This window comes from Malaya genurostris, chromosome 3 (assembly GCF_030247185.1).
Source record: "Malaya genurostris strain Urasoe2022 chromosome 3, Malgen_1.1, whole genome shotgun sequence".
NCBI classification, from domain to species: domain Eukaryota; kingdom Metazoa; phylum Arthropoda; class Insecta; order Diptera; family Culicidae; genus Malaya; species Malaya genurostris.
The window spans coordinates 137,598,719-137,617,968 of NC_080572.1; the positions used below are offsets into that span (position 1 = coordinate 137,598,719).

The following is a 19,250-nucleotide window of genomic DNA, read 5'->3' on the forward strand; positions in this document are numbered from 1 at the left end:
GCAAAGTATTGATTTTATTAACACCTGTAAAATATTCCTTCCAATCAGGGTAAAATACGTCAAGCTATTTGCGACCCATAAAAGGAACAAAATCATAATCACAGTTCAATACAAACAAAGGTAATAAAATATCAATGGTCCTAAAACGTACCTTTACGTCAACTTTACCCAATATATTAAGCTTTGAACCATACACTACCATCAATTCCTTATCAGTTCTCTGTAAAGGCAAATCAAATAATTTGTCATATAAATTAGAACCAATAACTGAAACAGCCGAACCACAATCAACCTCCATTTTGACCAGCTGATCTTGAACCTTTATTTTCAAAAAGCATGGTTCACTTATTCTATTTATAGACGACACTTTCATACACAAAAAATCACCTGAACCGCTATCACTTTCAGATTTGTTCAAATCCGTTCCCAATCGGTTGAATAGCTCGCCAATTTGTTCATCACCAAAGTTCAAATCGTTCTTCTCATCTATAAATTTAACCGAATGGCGCTCTTGCCTCATGCGCTTATAGCAGGTACGTTTGATATGACCCTTGATTCTCATCATTCTTATTTCGTCCTTGCTTATAAACAGCACTACGACTTCTGCTTCTGCTCTTGTTACGAATGATTTTTTTCTCATACGTTTCTCTTCTGCCCAAACGTTGCCTTACAGAAGCTACTTGGCTGCTTTGTCGATCGCCGATCATTCGAGCCCGTGACCCAGCCAACTCCCAGTTCACAATAAACCTTTCCACAGTCGCCAAACTAGGATTCTCTTCATTTAGTAGCTTCTCCTGCAAAGCCTTATCGGAAACACCCATCACCAATTTATCTCGGATGGCCGTCTCACGAAATTCACCAAATGCGCAGAATTCGGCCTGTTACTTAACAGCTAGCACGAAATCTTCTGCCTTCTCATTTGGTCCTTGCACCCGATTATAAAATTAAATGCGCTGAATTAAGTCCGAATCGACTTTGTCAAAGCGCTCGCGCAACTTTTGAGAAATATCTCCATAAGAAACGTTTTTTAAATCATCTTTCGAAGGATACAACAGCTTAAGCTCCTCATAAACTGCTGGTCTACTCAACGTAACAAAAAGCGCGTTCTGTTTTGCTGGATCATCAATTCCATTAACTTGAAATAAGTACTCCAAACGTTCCGAATAATTAGTAAACGGAGTACCTACCACATATGGCTCAATCGTACCAATCAGAACATTAGCCTTGTTAATGCTACCCTCAGCCATATTATTTTATACTATATAGAGCAATGGAAACAAAAACAAAACAAAACCTTTATATTTCAACGCTCTCTAACAAATATACGTTTTTCTTACCGTACTCAAATATTCGTCAATATAATCCAAAACGCAATCAGAATTCAGCAAACTATTCAGCCCAAAATACAAAAATGTAAAACTGGCAGCACTGTGCTAATTAATTTATGTTGGAGTCCAAATATAATTAAAGAATAGAGAACTCACCAACATACACCACTGCGGAATGAACACTGAATCTAAAGGGAAAGAGAAAGAACCAGACAACAAAACACCGTTAATGACGGCGAAGCAAAGAAAACTCCACGCTATCGACCTCACAAAATGGTGAATTATTCACCCATCCACGCACTAAAAATTAAATAATGTAATTAATATACACAAGATTGTCGCAAAATTAACCAACCGCGACCAAATATCAAATTGTAAAACAAATTACCACTGCTGTGCCTTACGTATTTTGATGATTCATCTAAGCAAAACTGTTGCTCCCCCTTTTCAGCCTGTACAAATCCTTGCAACAAAATATACAACCACTTATATCACCACTGTATTCACAATTATTAATTTTCACAATATAGTTTTATGTTTTCAATACGTTTTTAATCCTCGTCGCCAACTGTTAAATGTTCACTTTTTAAAGGATTTCTTTTCTTGTAATCATAAGCGCACGTCAACTACGGTAGTTCTATAAACACTGAGCCAGTCAGTCTATATTGTATATTCATCTTCAACTAGTCTTACAGCTATGTCGCATTAATTAGGGTATCAACTCATAAAACAGTCCATGTTGTGTATATAACAGTCCTCATGGCAATAACCAAATCATATATATATATAATAGGGTTGAAAAGTCACCACTTGTGGCTGAACACCCAATTTAAATCTTAATAATTTAATTTTAATTCATATTCCAATAAATAGTTATTCAAACGATTTATTAACGATTTATTAATTTTTAGTTTGACGTAAAGCCGCCATGACTAAGTTCAGTTTTTTGCAATGACTGAGCGGAAATATATATTTAAAAAAAGCATCACTACTAAAATTCATTAAGCAAACACAACTAATCGTTTGACTTAATATCGGTTTCCCAGGAAACCAAACCGGCACGAATGCCACAAAAATGGTAAAGTGTCATCATTAAAAATAAAAAAATAGATTCTATTCTATTTTGATGCCTTCCACGAATTTTTACATTTTAAAGTTTTTGAAAAATATTCTTTAAGTGAAAGTCAATTAAGGTGATTTGAAAGTTACTTAAAAGATCAATTTTGGATACAAATTTAAATTTAATTATAATGATCCTTCGTTAAAAGGTGTCGATAATCTTTGGAAATTGTCTAAAAAAACACTATGGCAACAATACAAGGAAAAAACCTGTTTTAATCCACCTAGTGGTGCAATGATGCCTTTCTCATGTACATATAATATTGTGGTATTCTATTCAAAATTTTGAATAGAATACCACAATATTTCGATTTTTGAAACAAACCAAGAGATTGTTTGTGCATAACATACAGAATAAAACAGTGCTTTGATTGAGTAAGTCATGCTTAAAAAACGAAGTGGGTTCACTATTATATGCACTTCCGGCACCGGAACCCGAGAACCGGTATAATCAAAGGCGGTTCGTACGGCCACCAACTAACATGACATACAAACTCTATTAGTACGCACTCTAAATTACAATTTAAATGTTTGTTGCATCCGAAATTATTTTATGTGACGGTGTACAATATTGAAAACACTTTACCCTATAATTCCGGAACCGGAAGTCGGATCCGGATGAAATTCAGGAATTCCGTATGGGACCAGAAGAGCTTTCATTTGGATCTAAGTTTGTGGGAATCGGTCAAACCATCGCTGAGAAAAGTGAGTGAGATCTATTTTGGTATATATGACCACTATTTCCGGTACTTCCGGAACCGGATACCGGGAACCAGGATAGCCGGAATCGATTTGTTTAGTTGCCTACTGATAATGACTATAGATTTGTGTAGTTTTGAGACCAGTTTAGAAAAATTTTTACGTTTTTTGTTTCGCCGGTTTAAGTGACGGACGGTGTACAATATTGAACACACTTCACCCTATAATTCCGGAACCGGAAATCGGATCCGGATGAAATTCAGGAATTCCGTATGGGACCGGAAGACCTTTCATTTGGATATAAGTTTGTGGAAATCGGTCAAACCATCGCTGAGAAAAGTGAGTGAGATCTATTTTGGTATATATGACCGCTATTTCCGGTACTTCCGGAACCGAATACCGGGAACCAGGATAGCCGGAATCGGTTTGTTTAGTTGCCTACTGATAATGACTATCGATTTGTGTAGTTTTGAGACCAGTTTAGAAAAGTTTTTACGTTATTTTGTTTCGCCGGTTTATGTGACGGTGTACAATATTGAACACACTTCACCCTATAATTCCGGAACCGGATGAAATTCAGGAATTCCATATGGGACCGGAAGACCTTTCATTTGAATCTAAGTTTGTCAAAATCGGTTCAGCCATCTCCGAGAAAACCTAGTGAGATTATTTGACACATACACACACATACATACATACACACACACGCGCATACACACATACACACACACACAGAGACATTGCTCAGCTCGATGAACTGAGTCGAATGGTATATGACACTTGGTCCTCCGGGCCAATTTTCACTAGTCGGTTTTTCAAGTGATTGCATAACCTTTCTATATGAGAAAGGCAAAAACATGTGAAATAGTACGCACAACATATTATAACCGCAGAATCAAAATAAACAGATAATCGCACACATACAAAAGCGACTATACAGATTCCCTTTTGTGCGATAGTTCATACTGTGCAAATCGGACGAGAGGATGACATCATAGAGGCACTGTGATTGGCTCGTAAAAACATAGGTCAATTCGAACCAATATGTTAATGGTATACTATTGAAACATTGAACCGAGGTTGCACGTACATGTTTAAGTTCAATGTTTGCAAAACAATAAGTTGTTAAATTATATAAATCTATCAACAAATGACTGAGTTATACCATGTTCACATTAGCCCTGATATCAAGTGATATGCGGATATACTTGATATCCGATGAAATAATGTGCGATATTACATGATATCCCATACAATTTGATGTCAACGCGTATCATCATTTTGGCATGATATCCGGGATATTATGTACGATATCATGTCGAGTTGTCAAAAATTCCAACTAGCAACACGGATAATGGCATTGAACGCACTCATTTATGGACGTCACTTCGAGAATGATAATAAACAATCATTATAATTTCAAATTTTTCAATGAATACTAGCGTTCGGAGACATTAAATGCAAGACTTCAATTATTGATTGAGTTTTAGGAGAGGAAAGCACTATTATTGATCTTACTCCTAATGGGAACATTCAATATGACAACTTGATTGTCAAACGATATCATTTCGATCATATGTGAACACTTCCACGTGATATGCAGATCATCTCGGTATATCAAGTGATATAAGCGCTAATGTGAACATGGTATTGTAAGCGTTCAAAATTTTGACAGAAAAAGGTTACGCGATTAGTTTTGCACTTTTTTCATTGACTCCCATCTTCGTAAAGTGAAGAGTAAGACATTTTCAATGCCAAAATATTGTTCCATTGCCAAAAAGAATATGAACAAAATTTACATGATTCTTTCATGTTTCCGAATCATTCGTATCAGTTTTTTGTTCGTGTCAATTGTGAAACTTTTGCTGCTTCGCATACAGAATTTTATCAGCGAAATCTATACACGGAACCGCAAAACAGCCTAATTTTAAGTACATTCCATGGGGGTTCCCTTCAATAACCTATTTTTTGTAAAGTGGCTCTAGGTAGTTTCCGTAGGGCACGTGGAAAAAATACTTAAAGATTAGTTATATCTACTCAATGGTAAGTTATATTTACTCTACAGTTGAGTCGTATTGACTCAATTTCAAGTTGGTACGGTTTACTTAATTTTGATTATTGAACGAAACTCTCGCTGTTGGGTGGCTTTTCTCTTTGTATTTTGACAACAATGGAAGGAGCGAACGAAAGAAAAGATTCAAAAGAACTCAAAATTAAGTAAAAAGAACTCAAATAATAGGTAGTTTTTGTGTTCCGTGTACTAAAGTTTTACATATTGGCGACAAACATATTCTACCACACAATTAAATGACTCGAAACAATTGTACTTAAGGGAAGGTGGGGCAAGACTACCAGAGGGGCAAGTGTGCCACCCCCATCATTTTCACATAGAATGAGCATTTATCATAAATATACATATCTGTGTTTGTTCATTGAATATCCACGATATAATTTTATATTGCTTCTATTTTTCTCATTTATTTATTTGGTCGTGAAATCCAAACAAACCAGATTTTGTAATTAGCACACAAATCATATAAGAACGAGATCTTACCAAATAAGAATTTTTCAATTATTCTCCTTTTAATAAATTCATTTTAATGCCAGATCATTGGTATGCCTTTTAGTTGAATATTTGTTAAAAATTGAATATCGATAATTGATTTATTAGTAACATAGTTCAAGGTTTTTGTAATCGGTTCATGGCGGGGCAAGTTCGCCATATTGCTATGGGGCAGGTGTGCCATAGCAGATGATATGCAAACCTAACCTCAAAGTCGATCAGTGCTGATACATTCAAAGTAAATAAACAAAAGTAGATTGTAAACGATGGTACGGACATACAAGAGGGTTTCTTTTCGTAAAAGTGCTGCAATCCAGTTAGTGCACGATGGTGGCTCAACGATTCGGAAGGCGGCTAAAGAATTGGACAATCCGCGGAAAACTTTAGCGAAGTATGTCAACCTTCCAGAATCTGCATTGGAGAAGCAGCACTTGGGCCGATTCGAAACAATTTTTACCAATCAGCAGGAAACGGTGTTGGTGCATCATATTTTGAAATTAGAACAGAGCTGGTATTAGCACACGAGACCTGCGAAGTTTGGAGTTTGAGTTAACTGAAAAAACGGTATAGATCATCCGTCGGGAGACTGGAATGGCTAGTAAGGATTGGCTCTATGGTTTTCGTCGACGACATCCTGAATTGACATTACGAACCCCGGAAGGTATATCTGCGGCACGTAATCAAGGTTTTAACAGAATTGCAGTTGAATTTTTTTCGACCTTTTGGAGAAATGTTACAATGCTGGAAATTATCCTCCTAGTTGGATTTTCAACGTCGATGAGACATCTGCTATGACGGTAAGTTTATGCTGTTTTGGCTTGAATACATCCCAATGAATTTTGGATTAATGCATTGCAGGTTCAAACGAAACATTTCAGGGTTGTGGCCTTGAAGGGGAGGCACCAAGTAGGAGTAGTTACTTCTGCGGAACGAGGAATTTTAACTACGGCATGTCTTTGTATGTCCGCTTCAGGGTACTTTTTACCACCTCTTTTTGTATTTCCGAGAAAAAGAATGAGTGAATCCTTACAAAAGGGGGCTCCGGATGAATCGATATTTTGCTGCAACGATTAACGATGCATTGTTTGGAAACGCCTTTTTTAAAACCAGTGTAGCTTCAACCGCCATTAACGGATTTGCTATGACCGGAATTTATCCTTTCAATCGGTTTGTTTTCAAGGATGATATGTTTCTACCATCATATGTTACGGATATTAGCACCGATGATACATGCCCAATAAGTTTTCATTTGAATGCCCTTCCACAATTTGCTCCGGATCCAGAAGTCCATTGCCCGTGGACGAAAGCGTGAAAAGGCGACAATCATAACATCGAGTCCGGCACGTAATGCATTGAAAGAATCACAAGCTGCAAAAGATATTCGTGATCTAACTACCAGGAAGCGAAAAGCTATTACAAAATCCAAAAAACTCGGAAAAACCAAACTAAGAAAAGAGAACACTCAGGTAACATCTAATTCACTTTGTGAATCCTGCAACATTCGGTTTGTCCGAAAGCGGAAAGGAGGGAGCAAATGTTTTAAATGTGCTTTATGGTTCCACAAACGCACTATATCGAAGTGCTCTTGTGCTTATGAATATTCAATCCTCAAATAAATTTAATTAAAAAACAACAGAAAATGTTTTTAATATATATCCGAATCAATATAAAAAAGTCAAATAAATGATTTCATTAATACATGTAATATCCAAAATAAACTTAAATCTTATTGATTGTATTTAAGAAAGCAGTACAGTAGAGGAAATCTAACTAAATTACGGAAAAAATGTAATTATTGTTAGGGTGGCGGTTCTGTCCCACATAGCAGGCACTTATGCCCCACACTGAAAATATTGAGCTGTTCAACACGCCTCCGAAAATTACATGTATTGATTACCGAATTGTTTTGTTTATCAATAATGTTTTTGGGCCATCGAGGGTACTCCTGAAATTATCCAAATCAAGCGGTAAATCGTTGTAGAAACGAAAATTCTTAGCATGGCACACTTGCCTCACCATCCCTTATATCTGTATTTCTCATTATACAGAACGCTTAGTGGGACAAAATCAATAAACAACTCAATTTATACATAGTTTACAACATTATTATTATATTGTATGTTACTAATGTCTAAAAATTTATTAATTATATTGTATGTTACTAATGTCTAAAAAACACTCCTTTGTTTCATTTCAAATCAGGTATCGTCAAGGATTGGGATGACCCGAGACTATTTACATTGACTGCTTTGCGACGGCGAGGCTTTCCGGCTGAAGCTATCAATAATTTTTGTGCGCGAATGGGCGTAACCGGAGCACAGAGCTCGATTGATCCATCTGCGTTAGAAGCAAGCGTACGTGATATTTTGAACATTACGGCTCGAAGGGCATTAGTAGTATTGGAACCGCTAAAAATTACTATCACAAATTTCCAGTACGATGCACCAGTTGAAATAGTCGTTCCGAATTTCCCAAGCGATCCTAATAAAGGAGTTCATAAAATTTGGTTGCATAATGTTTTATACATAGAACGTTCAGATTTTACTGAATTTCCTGAGAAGGGATATCGCCGTTTGACTAGTCATCAATCCGTTGGATTACGTTACGCAGGACTTGTTATTTTCGTAACCGATATTTTGAGAGATTCGTTCGGAAACGTGGTTGAACTTATTTGCAAGTGTGAACGCGGTGAAACCACGGAGAAACCAAAAGCATTCATACAATGGGTGTCGAAGCCAACGGAGATCGAAGTGCGGATTTATGAAAGACTATTTTATCATAAAAACCCCGAGGATACCAATGAGATACCCGAGGGATTCGTAAGTGACTGCAACTTAGAGTCTTTGAGAATTGTGAGTGCATATGGTGATGCTTCAATTAAAAATGCTAAAGTGTATGATAAATTTCAATTCGAAAGAATCGGATACTTCTCGGTTGATCCAGATAGCAACGACGATCGACTGATTTTCAATAAAACTGTAGGATTAAAAGAAGATTCTAGAAAAGCATGATATTTCTTATATTTTCGTAAAATATTATAATATCCTCAACTTCCAACGTGCTTCTCAGTCATCCGAATGCCATTGCTTGCATGTGATGTAATAGCAATTATATTCCTTTATTTTACTAAAACCTCGTATGCCTTTTCCCCACAAAAAATAAAGCAGATTATATGCCATTCAGACGTTTTGTTTTTAAATAATATGGGATATTAATATTATACATTGAAAAAATTTAAATTAAGCCTTTAGTTACAAGTAGCGATTCAGATTTACAGTGCTGAAGGTCACCCGAAAAGTACGATCAGTTAAATAATTTTAAATAATTATATTTATTTATTTCACTAAAACTTTGTATGCTTTTTCCCCACAAAAATTAAAGCAGATTATTAGCCATTCTGTCGTTTTGTTTCTAGATAATATGGAATATGAATATCTTATATTAAATATATATATATATATATATATATATATATATATATATATATATATATATATATATATATATATATATATATATATATATATATATATATATATATATATATATATATATATATATATATATGTGTGTGTGTGTGTGTGTGTGTGTGTGTGTGTACTACGGATAGAAACTTGATATGAAACTTTCGTTCTGTGTGTGAGTTAACGGGCGTACTGAAGCCTGCATCGTAGAGTAGAGCAGCGTATAACCAACTCGGACGGATGCACATTTCGTAAATGCTTAACAAAATTTCCGGGATCATAACTACTTCTTCATTTTTTGTACGTGCAGATTCGAGTAGAATCGATGTTACAAATTATATAATCATCTTCACACTTATAACAATCATTGGCTATGTCCCGATAAAAACGCTTTATTTTCGATGAATCAGTCATTTTTCACGATCACGAATTGCTTTGAAAAAAAAAACGATTTTTGGAGCAACAACGTTCACTGCTAATGAAGGGAAAAAAAATGACAAGTCGACGTAACCATTTCATAAGGTCACAAAAGTAAATTGTTTCTCTTTATTTACTTTTTCATCTGCTTGTGGTGACCACCCGGCACTACAGCCCTGAATGAACAGCTGCTGGCTCAGCGTTCAGAGTTGAAGACAAATATAGTTTACAGTTGACTGTTAGATCGTACACCTCGTGTTATTACTGAGTATAAAATATCACCTCCCTACCGACATTATCGGTCATAACAGTGGCGACGAGGAAAAATCGTTCAATTTCGCGTTAAAAAAGTGTTTTAGCAGTGTTTATTCCTGGTGTTAAGTTTACCAGAGGCCGTTTACGGTTACTGCTAGTGTTTTTTTCCGGCATCCGGTAGAGTGAAAGTCCCGCAAGCAAAAGCGGTAGAAAAACTGTTTAACCCGCCAAGTGTTTCAACGGTGGAAGAAGTTTTAGTTTATCCCGTTGTTGGTGGCTTAGTTTTGTGAGGTGTTTTAGCGGAAGGATAACCCGCTAGTTTTACTGAAAGTTTCTTTTTGGATTTCAAACATCCAAATACAGAAGGAAGGAAGGAAGGAAGACCCGTGTATTTCTATACATCTACTTTGTTTTGGTTTGTTTGCCGTAGGTTTGGTCAACGATCACGTAAGTGTTTTGCATGTTTTATTCACAAAGTGTTTAAGTGCATGTTTAAAAGTGCATTTGAAGGCATTCTAATTGTTAAGCACACAAAAGGAATTGCGCTTCATTTTGTTAGAAAGTGAGTTAAGCATCAGAAAAACCATTTTGGATTTTGGTTTTATGTTGCATACTACCATCAACATAGAGTTGTAGCACCCGAGTTTTGCTAGCAACATCTATTTGTTTCGCAACAAAAATTTGTTCCGCAACAAAAATTTGTTTCTTCGGCGACTGTTGTTTATCGCTTGGTTTTGTTGCATATGAATTTTATGTTTATCGCTGTTTACCGTTAGTTGCTTGCACAAAACGGAATTGAAAAGTTCATTGTTTATCGCGTACCAGTTTAGCGAATAGAACTTGTTTGTTTATTTCGAAGTCGAATTCAGTTTGTTTTGATTCGATATTCCAGTTTACACTGAGAGAAAAAGTTTACCGTTTATTTAAAAAAAAATAAAAACAATTCAAATCAAATCGTGTTTTTTTTTATTTCGTTTATTTTCTCACTATGTCAAGTATGCCGTTGGTGAATCAAATAGAACCGTTTATTCCCGGCACGATCCCGTTCGCGCAGTTTTTGGAGCAGTTAGATTGGGTGTTTGCGCATCATAAAGTGACAAGTCCGGAGGAGCAAAAAGTGTCGTTTTTGGCTACTTGTAGTAGAGAAGTTTATAGTGAGTTGAAGCTTCTTTTTCCCGGAAAAGATTTGAAAACCGTTTCGTTTAAAGAGATTACGGATGCTCTGAAGAAGCGATACGACAAGACGGAAAGCGATTTGATCCAGCGGTACAAGTTTTATCAACGTGTCCAAGGTCCGAATGAAAGTGCGGAGGATTTTATTCTTGCTGTCAAGCTCCAGGCAGAAATGTGTGATTTCGGAGAGTTTAAGGACATGGCGATTCGTGATAAACTGGTTTGTGGTATCAGCAACAAGGAATTGCAGCAGCGTTTGTTTGATGAGGAGGATTTAACTCTGGCCAAAGCGGAGAAGCTCATTGTGAACAGAGAGTTAGCAGGAGCAAGAGCTAAGTTGATCTCTGGTGATTCGACTCGTGTTAGCGTTTTGAACCGACTTGGGAAGCGTGACAGTCGTGTAGTTTCTCGAGATCGCTCACGAGGAAGGAGTCGAGAACCAAGCAGAAGGAGAAGTCGAAGCCGTTCAGTTTCTTTTGATCGCAGGAATCGTTCTTCATCCAGGACTCAAAGTTTGTTTTGCAACTTCTGTCGTAGGAAAGGTCATGTACGTCGTTTTTGTTATGACTTGAAGAACAAAGCAAGAAAAGTAAAGTTTGTCGATTCTCCAGCAGAAAAGCCCAAAATGACTGAGTATCAGAAAAGTTTAAGACGTCGTTTGAATCGTTCCGTTTCGGATGATGAAATGGACTGTTTGTTGATTTCTTCAGTCAACAGAATCAACGAACCGTGTTTCCGTAACGTTTACGTTGACGGTTAAAAATGGAAGTCGATTGTGGCGCTGCAGTTTCCGTCATCAGTTTTGAGATGTACGAGGGAGATTTCGATCATATTCCATTGCAAAAATGCGACAAGAAGTTAGCAGTGATCAATGGGAGTCGTTTGACGGTTGAAGGACATATTCAAGTTTATGTCGAGTTTAATAATCAGAAAAAAGATGTTTATCTGATTGTTTTGCGAAGCGACAACTGTTTCACGCCTTTGCTTGGACGAGATTGGCTGGATCTGTTTGTTCCTGATTGGAGAAGAGCGTTTGGAAGCAACATCAATCAACTGGCAGTTTCGACAGACCAGACCGTTGCAGAGATACAGAGTAAGTTTGCCAATATTTTTGATAAATCTTTATCTACGCCAATAAAAGGGTTTGAGGCTGATCTAGTTTTAAAGGATCACACACCGGTGTTTAAGCGTGCTTATGACGTTCCATTCAGATTAAAAGATAAAGTTTTAGAACATTTAAGTAGTTTAGAAAAAGATGGCGTCATAACACCAATAGATGCAAGTGAATGGGCATCACCGGTGATAGTTGTGGTGAAAAAAGACAATGGTATTAGGATGGTCATTGATTGTAAAGTTTCAATCAACAAAGTTTTGATCCCTAATACATATCCGTTACCATTAACTCAGGATTTGTTTGCCTCGTTGGCTGGCGCTAAAGTTTTCTGTTCTCTTGATCTGGCTGGCGCGTATACACAGTTATTATTATCTAAAAAATCTAGGAAAATAATGGTGATAAATACAATCAAAGGTTTGTTTACGTATAATCGTTTGCCACAAGGTGCTTCTTCTAGTGCAGCTATATTCCAACGGATCATGGATCAAGTTTTGAAAAATATCGACGGAGTTTACGTTTACTTAGATGATGTTTTGATAGCAGGCAAGGACAAAGAAGACTGTGCGCGAAGGCTTAATGGGGTTTTAGAACGTTTGTCTAAAGCCAACATTAAAGTCAGTTTGCAGAAATGCAAGTGGTTTGTTTCGAGTTTGCCGTTTCTAGGACATGTTTTGAGCGACAGAGGATTGTTGCCTAGTCCAGAAAAGGTCGAGACTATTCGGAGAGCTAGTATTCCGAATAACGTTTCTGAGCTTAAGGCATTTTTGGGTTTAGTAAATTACTATGGTAAATTTCTACCCAATTTGTCCGCACGCCTTAGCTGTCTGTATCGTTTATTAAAGAAAGACGTTAAGTTTGTCTGGAATGCTGAGTGTAGTCGAGTGTTTGAAAGCTGTAAGCAAGCGTTGTTGAGCTCAAAGCTTTTAGAGTTTTATGATCCGAATAAGCCTGTTGTCGTTGTAACAGATGCTTGTAGTTATGGGTTAGGTGGAGTAATAGCACATCAAATCAAAGGAGAAGAGAGGCCCATTAGTTTCACCTCCTTCAGTTTAACGAATGCACAAAAATCCTACCCAATTTTGCACTTAGAAGCTTTAGCAGTTGTGAGCACCATTAAGAAGTTCCACAAATTTTTGTTTGGAAAGAAGTTTACTGTGTATACTGATCATAAGCCGTTGATTGGCATTTTCGGTAAAGAAGGCAAGAATACTTTGTTTGTGACGCGTTTATAAAGATATGTACTTGAACTGAGTATTTACGATTTCGACATTGTTTATAGACCGTCAACAAAAATGGGCAATGCAGATTTTTGCTCAAGGTTTCCTTTGCCAAAAAATGTACCAGCTTCTTTACAAAGAGAGTTTATCAAGAGTTTAAATGTTTCGAATGAGTTTCCGATAGATCATGCTTTGATTGCAATTGAGACAAAGAAAGACAAGTTTTTGCAACAAATAGTTTATTACATGAAGCATGGTTGGCCGCAGAAGTTGGATCGAATGTTTTTGGATGTTTATGCACAGCACCAAGATTTAGAACAAGTAGAAGAATGTTTACTGTATCAGGATCGTGTCATTATACCTGCAAGTTTACAAAAGCAGATCCTGAAATTGTTACATAAAAGCCATTCCGGGATAACCAAGATTAAGCAAATGGCAAGAAGGACAGTCTATTGGTACGGCATGAATAGTGACATTGAAAGTTTCGTCAAATCATGCAGAGTGTGTTGCCAAATGAATGTTGTTCCGAAGCAAGCTCCGTACTCTAACTGGATTGCAACAACAAAACCGTTTACCCGCATTCATGCGGACTTCTTTCATTTCGACAAGAAAGTTTTCCTGGTCATTGTTGACAGTTTTTCAAAATGGCTCGAGGTTGAGTACATGAAGTTTAGTACTGATGCCAGGAGTGTCAAGTCGAAGTTTATCAGCGTTTTTGCAAGGTTTGGGTTACCGGACGTAGTAGTTACGGACGGCGGACCACCGTTTAATTCCAAAGAATTTATTGATTTTTTACAGAAACACAACATAAAGGCGATGAAGAGTCCACCGTATAATCCATCGAGCAATGGACAAGCAGAACGTATGGTAAGATTGGTGAAAGATGGTTTAAAGAAGTTTTTGTTGGATCCGGAAATGGCAGGTTTAAGTACAGATGATTTGGTTTCGTACTTTTTGTTTAGCTATAGGAATACATGTTTGGAAGATGGTCGTTCGTTTCCTTCCGAAAGGCTGTTCAGTTTTAAGCCCAAGACGTTGTTGGATATAATCCATCCTAGAAATAGTTTTAGAAATCATTTGACGAAGCGTGAAGTTGTGGATGTACCTGTAAATAACAAACATACCAAAGATAAACACCGACTTCGTGACTGGATTGACTCTTTGCGCCCAGGAGAATTAATTTATTTTAAAAATTTTAGACCTACCGATATTCGACGATGACTTGAAGCCAAGTTTCTAAGACGTGTTTCTTTGAATACATTTCAGGTTTCCGTTGGAGGTCGGGTGTATCTGGCGCACCGCAATCAACTCAAGGTGTTTGGCACGAACAAAAAAAGGTGTGGTTTGATTTTTGCGAGGGGAAAGGAGAGCAGTCCAGCACGTAAACGAAGTAGGGAAGACGATAACGACGAGAGCTTTGACGACGATGCTAGCGACTTTCTCGGTTTCGCAGCGGATTCGTTTATTTACCGAGACACACCTGACGATCAACCAATGGTTTGTGATTCGGATGGTGTTGGTTCGAGCAGCAACTGTTTACCGCTTGAGGAGGTTGATCCTCAAGAAGGCACGTCTACGCGACAGTGGTCGCGATCGAAACAAACGAGTTCGGCGGAAAGTTCGAGTCATCAGTCCGTCAGTTTACGTCGTTCGAGGAGATCGAAGCGTCCTCGGAAAGATCCCGATTTCGTGTTTTATTGACACTTTAAAAAATTAGTTTAAATAAGTTTCCACGGCAGTGAAGTTTGGCCGTTCGAAAATTAGTTTGCGGCAGTTTAGTTTTGCCGTTTTTGAATTTTATGGCAGTGAAGTTTCGCCATTTTCGTTTATATGTGTTTGAACTAAAGGGGGAAGAACTGTGGTGACCACCCGGCACTACAGCCCTGAATGAACAGCTGCTGGCTCAGCGTTCAGAGTTGAAGACAAATATAGTTTACAGTTGACTGTTAGATCGTACACCTCGTGTTATAACTGAGTATAAAATATCACCTCCCTACCGGCATTATCGGTCATAACACTGCTAAAATCTAATCAGTACGTTTCAATGCAGCAAAGCATTGAATTCTTCATTTAAAAAGGGCCTTGAAAACAAATAATTCATTACACCATTCGGGAAGATCATCAAGAATATCAAACGATCTACTATTTAAATAAAATATAATCTGGTCTTGAAAAATACAAAAAAATCGTCAACACATAATGTGTATATATTAAATAACTAGTAATCATTTGTTAACGTTCAATGTAAACACGTGCGCTACCATTTTGAGCGAACAATGTAAAGTACAGCGGTAGAATACTTTTTTTTCGACGGCGGTAGAAAGCTATATTACATTTTTAAAAGCGGCGGTAGCTTTGAGCAAATGTATCGCCCAGCCTACTGTAGAATGCTGTAAACCTAAGAAAGAGTAGAATGAAGCAGAACAAAATATATTTTTACCTTCACCGTTCTCATCGTCGCTGGTACACTCTCTAGAGTAAATGTATCTACCAGCAGTTGTACCAGGCGGTAGCACTCAGAGTGTGTAGAATGTAGGGAAAGAAATGTATTTTACCGGTACCATTCGCATCACTGGCTGCCAGTTATTTACATTGGTGAAAAAGCAACGGTGTGGAGAGCATTACATAAAATCAGCCGTTCTAATGGCTCTAAAAGATTTCTAAAGAACTATTAGGATTTGTTGTTAGCAAATCAAAAGGAAATATCCTCAGTTTAGTGCAAATCTAGAACTGTTTGATTTGATTTTTGCACTTTTCGCTGTGTGAAATTCACAGTAATCTAGATCAAGTGAAGCCATCTTTGTGTTTGCGTAAAATGTGCAAAAGGGAAATGCTTGTATAATTCATACAATTGATCAACTAATTGATATTCGGAAGTGTTAAGGAACATGTCAGTGGTTTTCGTATTCACGACATCCAGTTATGTCTCTGACATTACCCACCCGCCTTTTTTTGCTAATATATCCATATTTGATATACATCTCTCGCCAGGGGCCAATGGAGAACTTTTCAGATTCGCTTCATTGACTCCATACACTCTATCGATAGAAATAAGTTGCATTTTTTATTTATTCTCGATCCAATCAGACTTTACGTACCTGATATAAAAATCCTTTTCCATATTAAGGGATAGATTTTTCAAATTGTTTGTTTATTTATTCTGAGTTCATGGTAACCTAGGACAGGACCAGACAACTGGCTTCTTTTTCCAGAGAAATACTTCTCTTCTTATTCCGGTTGCTCCCTGCTGTAAATAATAAATGCCTCGGGATCACTGTTGCCAGTAGAGATAATTATTCATTCTGAAAACTTTCTCCCGTTATAACATGCAATTATTTATCATTTGATAACACTTAGACAAATGTTATATCGGTCAAAAATATAGCTCTGGATTCATTTTGATCAGATGTTTGTTTTGAAGAAAACGTTTAGTTGAAATAGCTTAATAAAATTTTTCTAAAACACTCAATTTTGGGTAATTAATTTTTTCAGCTTTATTAACTAAAGTAGGTATTCAACATATTCTATTTGCGAAAAATAATAACATACAGAAGTATCCAAAGATTCGGCGCTATTCTCAACCAACATAATCAATATTCTCGTCCATATCACACTTCGTGATTTCAGGCTTTCTCTTTGTATCATCCAGTGATTGTTAAATGTACTCGTATACTTTCCGCATTGACAGGACTTAAAAACAAATTGAACTTATATCCTATTGAAATTAATAATTTTGAAAAGATGACCCGAAAAATAAAATATCCAATATCAGGCTACATTGTTACCGACGATACTGACAACACTTTTTCTACCACCCATTTCTCCAATACTAGCCCGATTCACGAAAAATCAAAAACATACGATTGTAGGTAAATGATCTTACTATGCATTTAGCGAAAAATACCAGCTAGAAAGCTTTTCTTTCGCGAGATTTCGTGCGAGTTTTGTTAAACATTTTGTTTTCTTTTTTTTCTTTTCTCGCTATAAACAACTCGCATATGTAGGGATGTGCTACGTTTTCAACAAAGCGTCAAAGCTAGTAGCGATGAAAATCATTACTGATTTCTGGTTCTACTGAAACATGAATACAAATTATTTTACAAAGTAGTAACACTTAGTTACATTTTCTACTCATCTATATTCAACGTTTACGCAGAGAGAACGGACAACGAAAACAAAAGAAATGTTCTTAGCGTCTACCGCATGTGGCATTTTACACACCCCAATGCATGCGTTGACATTGTGTGCGTGCGAAAGAATAAGGAAAAACTCATTGAATTTTCAAATCTCGCACGAAATCTTTCGATAAAAACGTTTATCAGGCACAATTTATATACGAATCGATAGAAAAATTAATTATCTAGAATCGTATGTTCTTGGAATTTCTGTTTTCTTCCCCGTTTTCTCACAATTTTGGGTAAAGTGCGTGAAACCCCGGGATAGGCAGCGAACTCCCGTGACCACGGCGAAGCGCTATCTTAATGCTAATTTTTCTTCTCAGTGCCTGGTCGTGTCGTCGGTGAGTCGCTCAACACAAACGGTGTTGTGTCTGCAAAAACCGGAATGATAAACTCCGTGCTGTGCTTTAGACTGGAAACGAATATGCTCAAATGTCATTTATGAGGAATAAGTGTCTGATTGGTGCCTGAGCATAACTAACATGTATGTTAATTTGCGATTGACACACTACTCCTAGCGACCACCACTTGATATAGGATTGAGTTCAATTACTTAATATTTTAATACAATACATTCAGAAAAGGAGTTTTTTTGCAAATTTGGTATATGTGAAATAAAATTTCACTCAAAATTTGAGTGATAGTTACTCTATTTTTTGGCACATGTAAAAATAAAGTATTACTCAGTAAATGAGTAGATTTTACACAAACTTCGTTTCCAGTGGAAGAACTCAAATTTGAGTAACTTCGGAGTTACTCTAAATTAGAGTTGTTCCCAAGGTTGTTCCTTTTTCTGTAGATGAGTGAGATCTTACTCATTTTTGAGTAACTATTTTTAAGCGACCTGTCAATTCAATGTAAAGCTAATGCCCCGTTTACACTTCTGTTGGCTGCCAGCATGCTGGTGTCAGTGTACTGCCCTCTTAGGAAAAAAACGTTCAACGGTTGTCCTTTGTTGATCTAATACTTTGGATCATTGGACCACAGTTGAACGTTTTTTCCTAAGAGGGCAGTACACTGACGCCAGCATGCTGGCAGCCAGCAGAAGTATAAACGGGACATAATGAAATTAGAGTGCCTATAACCAGAGTGACGCCATCTCATCCGTAATTTTGGCAACAATTCGAAACATTCCATTAGCTTTACATTGAATTGACAGCTCGTTTGCTCGTTTGGAACTGGGAGCTGTCATTCCAAACGAACAGCTGTCGCCACTCTGATTATAGTCACTCTAAATGAAATATTTTGAATTGTTGCCAGCATTACGGATGAGAAGTCGTCACTCTGGTTATAAGCACTCTAGTTTTGACATTACCAGTTACTGAGGGGTAGTTAAATTTGCGATACAGTTTTAAATCGCGAGTGGCAGGTCGTGTCGTCGCTTGAGTGGTTATATTGTGTCGAGTAGTTAAATTTAAATAAAATTGCGGCCCATTTCAAAATGTGACGGACGGAAAGTTATTTGGGTTTATTTTCCCCTGCAAAAATTTCAACTAAAGAATTGATACTACAATTTTCATTGTAAGATTTTTTTCAGTATCGGAAAATAACCATCGATCTGTCAAAAATAACCATACTAGAGATGGGAAACTTATCGATATTTATCGATAATATCGATATTACCACGATATCGATGATATCGATAATTCAGAGAATTGACAAAGAATATCGATATTCGATATTGCGACCATGTAAAAAAATACGTAAATCAAATCTTACCTAA

The 19,250-nt window shown here is 36.9% G+C and overlaps 2 protein-coding genes across 4 annotated transcripts in view; both read left to right on the forward strand.

Annotated features, from left to right (window-relative positions):
• Positions 1-8,766, forward strand: part of LOC131434568 (probable glutamine--tRNA ligase) — a 58,510-nt gene extending 49,744 nt beyond the window's left edge. For both annotated transcript variants that reach the window (XM_058601398.1, XM_058601399.1), the window contains one exon: positions 7,912-8,766. In XM_058601398.1, the coding sequence (XP_058457381.1) occupies positions 7,912-8,720 (809 nt within the window). In that variant the 3' untranslated portion in view covers positions 8,721-8,766. The remainder of the gene's footprint in view (positions 1-7,911) is intronic.
• A 2,035-nt stretch (positions 8,767-10,801) lies between these two features.
• LOC131438871 (uncharacterized) lies at positions 10,802-15,361 on the forward strand. 2 transcript variants are annotated; one of them, XM_058609242.1, is made up of 2 exons: positions 10,802-12,111; positions 14,616-15,361. In XM_058609242.1, exons 1-2 carry the CDS (start codon positions 11,781-11,783, stop codon positions 14,732-14,734), a joined length of 450 nt encoding a protein of 149 aa, XP_058465225.1. In that variant the 5' UTR covers positions 10,802-11,780; the 3' UTR covers positions 14,735-15,361. Both variants share the same exon structure in this region; 1 of them encodes a protein (XP_058465225.1).
• The last annotated feature ends 3,889 nt before the right edge of the window (positions 15,362-19,250 follow it).

Excerpts from the sequence above, each read along its gene's own strand:
- LOC131438871 (XM_058609242.1), top strand. The coding sequence starts at position 11,781 with ATGGAAGTCGATTGTGGCGCTGCAGTTTCCGTCATCAGTTTTGAGATG. Across the intron at positions 12,112-14,615 it reads GACCGTTGCAGAGATACAGA|GTTTCCGTTGGAGGTCGGGT; the intron begins GTAAGTTTGCCA and ends AATACATTTCAG.